The 11546-nt window shown below is 42.6% G+C and overlaps 1 protein-coding gene across 2 annotated transcripts in view; it reads right to left on the reverse strand.

The window, feature by feature from the left end:
* Positions 1 to 11546, reverse strand: part of LOC118322963 (E3 ubiquitin-protein ligase SMURF2) — a 47090-nt gene that overhangs the window by 19960 nt on the left and 15584 nt on the right. The window contains exons 2-4 of one of the 2 annotated variants that reach the window (XM_035654839.1): positions 6660 to 6698; positions 4829 to 4937; positions 601 to 734 (exon numbers count right to left, since the gene is read on the reverse strand). In XM_035654839.1, coding sequence (XP_035510732.1) covers positions 601 to 734; positions 4829 to 4937; positions 6660 to 6698 — 282 coding nt within the window. Of the gene's footprint in view, positions 1 to 594; positions 735 to 4828; positions 4938 to 6659; positions 6699 to 11546 lie in introns of both variants that reach the window. The other variant, XM_035654838.1, reaches the window with a different exon arrangement.

Below are 11546 nucleotides of genomic sequence, written 5' to 3' on the forward strand. Positions count from 1 at the left end.
AAAAACCAAAAAAAAAAAAAACCCACTCCAGTCTGTCTTGCACTGCTTTTACTAGAAGCCACGTACTAAAGCTTCCCATCTCATTTATCCAGTTAGCTACTGACATGAGACGTTTTTACAGTAATTGCAGGGTGATGCTGATTGGCTCTTCCTGTTCTGGCAGGGGGGGCAGGGTGTTGACCCCTCTCACACACAGGTCTGGCCTCTGTCAGACCTAGTGAGGGAGACAGGACACTAAACGGAGCTACCCTATGTTCTGTCACTTAGCCCTGACAGCAGCATTATGTTATTAACGTCTGCTTCTTAACACACTGCAGGTACCAGACAGGCTTGATGGACAAGCTTCATTTTAGCATTAAGGCTGTGGCAAATGTCTTGAGAGTAACAATTAATAATTCATACTCCAACCAAGTAGAAAGAAATGAACTCAGAATACTGTTAGCGCCAGGAATGGCTGACGCAAAACTGGCTAATATACAACAAGGTTCCTTCCACTAGTGACTTGACAGAGCGACACAGTCCCTCACAGCTTAGAGAGTTCAAAAGATAGTAAGAAATGACATTAACGAGTTGCTATATTAGAGTAATACTGACACTTACAGCCCGTGTCCTTAAGGCGGTTGATAGCGTTGGACAGAAGGCGGACACAGCCCAGGAACCCAGCCCCTTGCTTCTTGTGAATCTTCTTGTGATTCCACACGCTTATGGTGATAGAATCTGATTTCCCAATGTATCTGAGGGGAAAGAGAGAAGAGGGAGACACGATTAATATTCAATAATGATAGGCTCTCTCACAGACGCCATGAGAATCACTGTGCGACTGCATGAAACGTAATAGCTGTTTAATAATTGCATGATTGTACAGCTATACAAGTGTAACTAAAGCTTATAATATCTTATAAGAGAAGCACTGGTAATGTCTCAGTCCGGATGTCCAAAGGAGCCACACATCCGCCACAGAGGCTACCGCTAAGTGGCCTCGTCAAGGACACATTACAAGACACAGCCAGGACACGGAGGCGGAAGAGGAAGGTGGGGTGGCTGAGAGGGATTTTCCAGCCAGTGCATGTGAATGTGTAAATCTGACCCTGAGCGTCTGAGTATGAGACAGTGCACCACAAGCAGACTGCGACCCTGTGAATCATTTCTAATATCCACAGCAGCACCGTCCCACATATCAGGGGCAGTGAGACGAGGAGAGGGAGGGAGGAGAGACACAGTAGAGAGATGACAGTGACGAGATGAGGAGCAACTATGAAAATATTTGAAAATGGGACAATGTTTCTAAGGATCTGCCAGACTGTGGAAAAAGGTGTCTACATTTGTTCTACAAAATGGATTTTTAAATTAGCCTGAAACCAAAGCTTTCAGCACCCTAGCACCCTTTGGTTTACATGAAAAATCTTAAATGACCAGCTTGATTGAACAAGCTTAATTGAAAATGTAATTGGGTTTAAACAGTCATCAATCATGCTGTCAAATGTGGTGCGTTGTAATATTAGTTATACAATTCAAGGGTTGTTTTTCCTCCAAGTAAACTATTTTGAAACTGTTTCTGTGAGAGAAGTTCATAAACTATACTATACTGCAAATATATGAGACAGCTGTGATTAAGCTGCATGGAGAGGGAGACATATGATTGCACTAATGTGGCGAAAATGAACAAGCAATCGCGTAGTAAGAGGTAGAATTAAATCAATAATAACAGGATGAAAGATCATTCAAGACTGGGCGGCTACAGCCATGCTTCCAGCTCTGTGAGGATGTACTAGGGCACAGTGGTGCTTTTAGCTAAATGCTAACGCCAGCATGCTAATATGCTGATGTTAAATTGGTATAATGTTGACCATCTTAGTTTAGCGTGCTAGCATGGTAATATTTGCTCAGGAGGAGGATGATAATGTCATTACTTTTGCAGGTATTTGGTCATAAATCAAAGAAACTGACTTTTAAAATTGATGGCGCCAGATGAAAAATGGGAACATAAATGTGTAAAACCAAATTTAAAGACAATCCATCCAATAGATGTTGAGATGTTCCAGTCTGGATCAAAGCGACTGACTGACATTCTTCGACAAAATACAACGTTAAAGGAACAATTATTTGATTGCTATTTAAGTAAAGAACATGATGAGGTAAAGACGTGTAGGTAAATGGAACAGACTATTTCCTGACAGCCTGCATGTTTCTCCTGTGCATTTGTGTCTTCTCTCCCTCTCCTGGTGTGTCAGACACGGCTGAGGGTGTGATAAAATTTCACCATGTGAACCTGTTGTGGCACATCTGCTCGGGTGGGCTCCCTCCTTCAGTCTGAAAACTAATCATCGGTACGTTTCGCAGAACTGCATCCCACTGTAATTATCATGCCGGTTACCAAAAGGGATATGAAACAATGGGGCTGTGAGTAAGACGTCTGGACATTTTGAGTCGATGCCAAATGCCTGTCTGGGGTGCGATGTGAGAGAGCTGCTATGTCAGACAGACGTGACGGGAGGGAAGTATTATAACCAAACCCCAGTCATCTGGATCACCCTTCATGTAATAAAATTCATTAGTCTGGCTAAGTTTTTTAATAGCAGTCATAGGCAATAACACACACACGCTGCACCAGAGACAATGGGAAACTTGCAATAAAAAGCAAAAAGCAGCAGATTTAAAGAGTCAGATGTGCTTTCTAAATACATCCTTTTATTTGGCAGACTGTATTCATACAATAGGCATCTTTGGCACTGTTTTTAGTTGCTTTTTCCTGCCAAGTTACTGCCAAGAACATATGCTCAAAGTGAAAGGAACAGCAGCATTAAAGTCACAACCTGAGATACAAACAGAAACAAAAAGGGAAAGCCTCCTCCTGGTGTTGTCAAATTAATCAGACGTTTTAACACGTAGACTTCCACTAGTGAACAGAACACAAACTTAACACTATTCCTAACCAGGGGGGCTTGTAACCCAGTGGGCACATGGAAAGATTGGAGAGTAGCCTAATTTATTTGATAAAAATAACAATAATAATTACTATTTATTAGGGTCTAGTAAGATTTAGTGGCCGCGAAATGCACGAAAAACACAAATGCCCCAAACTAGAGCTCGTGTTTGGTTCGTCCCTTCTGTTTATTTTAATATCAGGTGAATCTCTTATTCTTCTTCTGCATTGTGCCACTCATTTTTTTTTTCTTTTGCTCCAACACTAATTAAATTACATACATAACACTAAAAGAGATCTAATGAAGCCATTAACAATGTTTCTGTTATAACTGGGTGCTTCCATAGAAATTCATCTCGGATGGTGGGAGGACAACGATTTGATGAGAGGGCGTAAATAATCTGAGTCTAGACTGGGCACTTAACACTGCAGATGTTTTAATAACGGCATGTTTGAAGAACTCCTAATTAACCAAATGTGAGTGACTTGGGGGGTCAGTGAGTGTTTTCAAAAATGGTTGAAAAACACTCCACTGTAAAGATATAAAGGTCTCTAAAAATTAAACATAAATCCCCTTCTCCTCAGGAGTGGTTGTTATGTTAATGCTTCAAGTGATGGTTTTAGAAAACTCGGTGCAGGCAGAGTGAGTGTGAGAGAGGCAGGCAGCCAGATAGACTGCGTCTGCTATCCCTGGCATGCCGGCCACATCCTGCAACGATGCTGAGGGGGTCACAGTTCATGGGCCAGTTTGCTGGCTGTGGCTGACCAATGAAACCAAGGCCCTGGACACACACACACACACACACAAACACACACAGGCTCACTTACACAGGATTTCTACACCCTCACATGAGCACATACAACAAATGGAAAAAAAGAATCACTGCCAACAGCTTTAATGCACTAGGCTGTATTCGGAACACCAGGTGTTGCGGGCCCTATTTTAATAAGTGTGAGCCAGCCAGACGGGTTTTTTTACGCTGCTCTCAGTCAATTAAAAAGAGTCCTTCTGCTGGCTGTGAGGATAAAAGCTGACAGACAGTATAGGAGGGCACACTGGTGTTGAACTTATCACTGGCACAGAAAACGCGAGCAATTTTCACATGAACTGCAGTCAGCAGGCTCTTGGGACAAATTAGCCGAAGAGAGGCTCCCACTGAGCCACGAGTCTGAGTCTCCATCGATCAATCTTTGCAAAAGGTGTGTGCGTGACTTTTTCCCCCCCTCTTGTCAAATGTGACACGAGTAGCTAATATAACAGCCATGTAGAGAGAGGGTCCGCCGTATCCCCGGCAACCAAACAAACGGAGACACGTGCTTCCTCTCGCTGTTGGCTACGCATGACGGTTGGATAAACACCGGGGCGAATACTGGAAACTTTCACTCTCACATTTTCACTCACGCGCTCCGGCTCTATATTTTCTTTCCAGGTTACTTTCACAGGACAAACCATCTTTGGGAAAAGCAATCAGGGTACAACAAGACATGCACGTGTTTCACTCAATGGAAGAAAATACTATTGGGGACGCCCCTCCTTTTCTGTTTCTTTAAATACTGCTCCAAAGGACATTTTTAGACTCTTTGCTGGCGCTGAAGGGATATGTCATTAAAGAGTATCTAGATAAGTGAGAGAGCAGATGCAAGAGCTGTTTGCATCTGTTACTGTTTAGGTCCTGTTAATGGTACAGCCTGACACGTCTCAGTGTGCTCACTTATTGAGGTTCAAGAAAGAACTAAAAATTGTGAGGCATTGTAATAGCCGAGCCTAAACTGCTGTTTGTAATCACATTAGGTCTTTAGGAGGGTGGGAGGTATTCAAATAAACAACGAAGGAATCTGATCTTTGTTTGACTTTGAACAACAGACGCCAGAAATGAATAATGTTTCAATGTCTCAGGCACTCACAGGTCGTAGTGTTGATTCCACTTGGGGTCAAGTGTGTTCCTCACAGTGTCCGTGGAGTGGCATTGCCCTGAACCGTCCACAACAACCTTGGCAAAGGGATCAGGGAGGCCTGCGGGGAGAGGAGGAAAAACACAACAACACTGTGCTCAGCTTCAGCTACATTCACCAACATAAATAACACATAAACAATTTAACAGGACACAAATGACAACACTACACAGCGGTGTTAGCTTGCTACGTGACAGATGGTGATAAATACAAGAGACACGGATGCTGTGGTGTCTACAACACAGTTTCCTTCTATGGGACCAGTCACAGATTACTCATTGTTTACTTCCACATTTGTTTCTGTATATTGATTCAAAAAGAGACGAGACGAAACTACAGTTGTGGATAACTAGAGATGCACTGAATTCTTAAACTCAGACATTATCAGGAAAAATACCAAATGTTTATTAGTCACAACATGCAGAAGGAGTTGGCTGCAGTGCTTTATATTCTTAGAAACAGAATCTCAGTGGCCTCTGATTATGTGTTATAGAAACTATTTCTGACATCCTACACAGAACATGAGATTGTTTCAGTTTTTCCCAATGAAGATGTCCTAAGGTCCAGGCTGAGCGGCATGTCGCTTGTTTTGTGCACTTGCTTCACTTCCAACCACTGTTGGTCAAAATCAACGCAGACTCCCCTCCAGTCAGCAGATGGGAGGACTTTGTGCCAGAAACCATGATGACGAGAGACTAACTCACAGGGTTGAGAAGCGGCACACCTTATATGATCCTGACCCTTTTCATAAAGAATATCCTCAAACATTTGGAAGGAAAATGGGCTGTTGGGAGTTCTCCAGCTAACGAATTAAGTAATTCAAGTTATTATTTATGGAAGGTCTGTAACATTTTCCTTGCTGTGGACGGCGTACACGTGGCTGAAGCAAGCACAATAACTGACACACACACGTTGCATGCACATTATAGATTCAAGGCCATTGCACATCAAGTCCGTATTTCTCATTTACATTTTCTCTTTAATCTGTTATCTAATTAAATTCATAACGCATGAAAACCTTGCACACTGACTGAAAGTTTCGGAGTCGGTGTCTAAAGAGAGGTCGGACACATTTTTAAACGCCTGACAATTTCTGGCGAAAAACACGGACCTGTGCGCAATGGCTTTTCGTTCATAAATAAGGACACACATACACACACACACACACACACACAATTTTTATCTATGGTTTCAGTGCTGCTCTCCACCAACTCCCTAACTGAATGTTTGCTCAGCTCCTGGGCGTTGGAATGGCAGGAATGGGCACCACAGAAACCACCTGAGTGAGCAGAAGACCTTTAACATGCTCATTCACCATGACAGCCTGACCTAAACACACCCAAACACTCACAACACTAAAGACATCTACACGTGAGTTATTAAGTCTTGAGAAAATGAGCTGGGTATTTTATGCAAAGTGGTAGCAGAAAAGTTGCCCAAAATGGAAATACATAATATTTTACAAAATATTGTCTATGTCAGTACTGAATAATTAGTCTGCGTGTTTATGTTTAAAGTGATGGGAGCATTATGTAGACAACACTCTCCTACTTCCAAGGACATATGAAGTAAACCATCCACATCTGTTGAAATGGCTAAATAAGTAGATCTTAGTGTGTCGTTGAAGGCTAGCGGCAGCTGACAGCAGGCACTTTATCAGCCCAAAGCGACCCACATTTTACAGTGCATGCATCATACCCACAAAACCAAAATTGAAAACCAAACAGGGTGTGAAAAGCAAATATAGGTTTATCGTAAACAGCTGGGATTGGCAGATACTTACGGAAGAAGTCTTTCTTCACCAGGTTTTTGGCGCAGAGGACTGTAAAAAAAAAAGAAGAAGAAAGGAAGAGTCAAATGGTAATTTAACAAACATTAAAGCAGGGCTTTAAAGTGGCAGGAATGTGCATGGGTAGACAGCAGGAAATGATTTGTGTAGTTCAGGATTCAAACAGGAAAACACAACTGCATTACAGCCACGACTTAAACACTTAAAGTCGAAGCTTTACAGAAATAAACAGTTCTTGTATCATTAGAATAATAATGCTTGAATATGGATCAGACCACTCTGTGTTTTCATTACAAAATTCGGCCTTTAAGCGAGGAGGGGATGTTTTGTCCCAAACCAGCTGCCTGCAGCAGAGAGGCTGATCTTGTTGATCAACTCTCAGAGCCATGGAGGCTGTTGCTGAGGTGATGAGGCAGAGCCGGATGGATGAAGAGTCACCACCTGGGCGTCTGAAGTTACAGTTACAGACTATGAGTCAGGCGCATGGAAATAACAGTTTTGGCATAGCTTATTTCTGTGATCATTTTCTGAGGAACAGACCCTAATTGGTCTTGGTACCTGGCTGACTGGTTTGAACAGAGATGGGAATATAATTAAGTCATATAACGAGGAAAGTTCACTGTGTCTCTTAAATCTGGACTAAAGATGAATAGTTATGAGCATGACTTTGTGAGATCTCAGCTAGGTTGGAAGCCAGTCCCGGTTCAATATGCATCTTACAACGTGTGATGTGGGAACTTGAAACCTCCTGAGCTGAAAATGGAATTTTCAGTATGAGTATAAGTATGAGACATCTTGTGTTTATGAGTTTCACTTTTGAGATGAACCACATTTGCATTGTTCAATGACTAGAGTAGATGCGATTTTAAGAATTTTGAATTCAACTTTTTAGTTCGTATGGGTTAGGCAAGCAGACTAATTTTATTTTTTAAAACATGTCTGAAGCCAGAATGACATCCAGTCCTAGTTTTGTTCATTTAATAGCAGACTGGTCTAAAAATGACAACTGCAATGTGACAAGCATCTGAGCCCATTTCACACCTTTCATGGGCGATATTTGCTTGACGTCTAGTTCAGCTCCAGGGATGGTGGTAGAGCTAAAATGATTGATTAGTTAATCAACTGACAGAAAAATAACTGGCAACTATTCTGATAATTGATTCATCTATAAATTTGCTTTGAAATATCCATTGAAGTGTGTCAGTTATCTGCTTTTCTTTGTCGTGTGTGTGAAGCTGCAACTCAATCTCTTTTGGTGCAAACAACCAATTTGAAGACTTGGACTTAAGCACCTGTTATATATTATATTTTCACCAGCGTCAAACATCCCAACTTCTACATACGCATGGTGCTAACAGATGCACAAAGTAAACTGGATGTATACCCTCCTGGGGGGGACGGGGCTGCGCAAAACATGCTCGTCAGATGAGGAAGAATTTCTTTCCGCAAACATCCCTGGGAATGTGTTACGTTCCAGTGAAACCCACCTCATTTCTAAAACATCTGGTATGCATCGCTTTCGCTCGTGCTCTTCCTGAACACGCAGACAAGCATGCACGTGCACGCACACACACAAGCTCCAATGATCTAATTAATTCTTAACAGGCATAGAGGAGTAAGTGTGTACGTGTGTGCACATGTGCTCGCTTTGAGGTGAAAAAAGGTGGAGCGAGTTAACAGGTGACAGTTTTCTTTGTGTTTCCACAATGCCACAGACAACAAGTACATTTTGTGGGGGGGGGCAATCAAGCACTATGTTCCCCAGTCTCTAAGTCACAATGCAATAAATCCTTGAGGTAAAGAGAAAGAATTGTGAACCACTGGGAAATATGAAAGGTAATGGCAACAACCCTTCCAAGTCCAGACACAAACAAAGCAGGACAATAAAGACAAAATGAGACCAACTGCAGGGTACTGCTACACGGCCCATATGTCGGCCAGCTCGGCTTAAACCGAACTAAATGGAGCAAAACTTACAGACCCTCAGCTAGCCACACAGCAGGAAGGCAACACTACAATTAAACCTATATAGGCTCCTTACAAAAACATACAAGGGGCCGAATTACAGCTGAAAATTGGAAATGGCGAAACCCACTGGAATGGTACACTCACGGAGACAATGGTAGCAGGGAAGCCAATTAGGAGTCTGAGGCTGCAGAGCAGAAGTAGGCACGAGATGGAGAGCGCGAGGACAGCAATCAGGACGCAGAGGAATCCAACCATCACATCACATTACACACACACCAAACACATTTGTCAGAAAATGCATACACTTGAAGTTGAGCTCTATTTTACAGTGTATAACCGGTTTATTTTGTGAAACGTATGATTGAATGTCATTTCAAGGAAAATCGGTTTGGTGAGGCTCTATGCTACCATCTCAGCATGCTTACCCCTCTGAAGGACATATATGTAGATGCAAATGTGTATCATTATACACACAGAGCACACAGCAGCATGACAGGAACTCTCTCCCTTATCACAGCTACAGCACGCGAGCCTCCTGAGACAGCGTCATGTAGCCAAAAGCAATTTCCCCGTCAAAAAGTGAGGGCGAGACTGCTTGAGGAGGACGAAAACATCCAGCACCTCTGTAAGGACACGAGTCTACTTTTGTTTAACAGCTCTACCGCATTACTCCACAGACTTTGCTCTCCCCTGAACACATTACTGTGTATAGGTAGCAGCAGAGCGGTTCAAAAAGAGGCAAGAGACTCGCTTCATGCTGCGTCAGAACTAGGTTGTAAGACATGTTGTTGACCTGACAGCGGAAGTGTTCACAGTTGGAAAGTGGGGGGAGGGAGGTTATTTGACCATCCAATAAGCATTTATGATGGAATATACTGGCTATGAAACTTTTCTGCAATATTATAAGCAGGCTACACATCCTGTGACAGACCCAGCACCAAATTAGCACCAGCCAAATGCTGGTAAAATATGCAAGTGGCTGGCATATTTGCTCCACTCAGCAGCCAAAAAACAACGGTAATCCATCGAGTGGCTGGGAAAATCTGGACATTCATGAGCCGTTTGGCTATCGGACAAAATAGTTCATTTGCACTTTGGACAGACACGCACACTGAGTATGTGTTACTGAGGAAGTTTTCCATCAGCTTTGCTTGATGTTTTTACTACGTACGACTATACATGTGACCCACGCCCACCTTAGCAAAGAACATCACAGTACAACATAAGTGATCAGTTAATGATCACTGGATTATTAATGACGTAAATGACAGAAGCCTTGTACCATATGCTGAAAGTACAACCCACTTTCTCCTGTTTAATTGAAACAGACCTTTGTCATTAGTCTCCCAAATTCACTAATTAGTAGGGGCTTTCTCTTCAGCTTTCTATCTGATCCATAGAATTACATCTAGTGTTATTCATCTATAGTCTTCATCTTCTTCTACTCGCTGGAGGAAATATGGACCTACCCAGTCCTCACATCCAGAAAGGGGGGAAAGGATCAAAAAGGGAACTGAGCCCTTTAGTTGAGCTAAGGGGCTACACTGAGATCAGCAGAGTCTCTCTGTCGTGGGATTGATGCTGCGATTGCTGAGGACTCTTTGGAGCTGCAACGTCACGCTCTGTGGAAAGATTGGCCTCATTTCTGTTTGACGGGAGCATCTCTGGGGGTTTCTGCTTCCTTCTCCCTGGCAATCCTCTACGCCCTTTGTGTGCAGAAATCTGAATTTCTAACACACCTCTGGCACGTGAAAAGTCTCTCTAATGACGTTGTCTTAATTTGAACTGTGATGCTCCGAATTTACAAAGCCGCCTCTGAAAATAAAGGAAATAAATAAACAGATAGGAGTGGCGAGGGGGGGGTCTGAATGTAGGGCAAGCAGGCAGGAGAGTGGAGAGTGTGAGGAGGGTAACAATGAAAGCTTAATGTTTTGAACCAGTGATGAAAAAATGTAATTCAGTGGCACCAAAATATTTATATTAAGCCCAGGAATGGGTTTCAGTGTTAAACCCTCAATCATGTTGCACCCCTTGCAGAGATACAGCATCAGTAGCTAAATGACCCCAACATACACAAAAGGTGATTACATTTTATTTCCTGATGCAAAAGCATTATATGATGACATTAATAGAAATGGCAGTGCCTCGGTACCTGGCAGCACACAGAACACCCCCAAAAGTGTATGTCGTTATGGGAAATGGGGTCCTGATGACAGAAGCCTTCCACGAGAAAAGGAAGTGGGCGTGCTTGCACCTACAGGGCAGCGTCGTAAATCTGTTGTTTTATTGGTCGCCCTGGACGCTTTCTCATGCTCGCAAGTCGACCAATAAAATTATGTGCTCTCTCTCTCTCCTTGTACATAAAAATGGAAGAAAGACACATACGTCAGCACACACAGTCAAGCCCACAATGTGATGGACACATACACATGGCCCCAAGATTTAAATAATGATGGGAAAACTCCAAACATTAAAAGCTCATTTCAGACGCCAGCTAGAATCACATCATTTCTGTTCCATGCCTACACCGTCCAGCATTCCGCTTTCAAGGGAGTGGCCATTTTTAGCTCAACCAAATAATGTAGAGGGCTGCCAACATTAATATGGGGTGAGGGGTTAGACGGGATAAGTGCAGAGCCTGAATCAGAAGTGTAGATCAAGTAATGAAACTACATAGAATTAACTTCACTTCATTACTCCTTAAAAGTGTGGTGAACGTGTATAACCACTTTAGCACAAACCAATTTGCAAATGATTGCGTACATAATATTAAGGCACAACACAAACAAAACAAAAGTGTGACAATGTGCATCATAAGTTCAAACATGAACTGCTATATAACTATAATCTTTCCAGTACCGGTGCATATCTGAAACAACGGCTTTAACTCTTCAATAGGCAGAAAAATATATA

Source organism: Morone saxatilis, unplaced genomic scaffold (assembly GCF_004916995.1).
Source record: "Morone saxatilis isolate NCDOM2014 unplaced genomic scaffold, NCSU_SB_2.0 Contig14, whole genome shotgun sequence".
Lineage (NCBI taxonomy): Eukaryota > Metazoa > Chordata > Actinopteri > Moronidae > Morone > Morone saxatilis.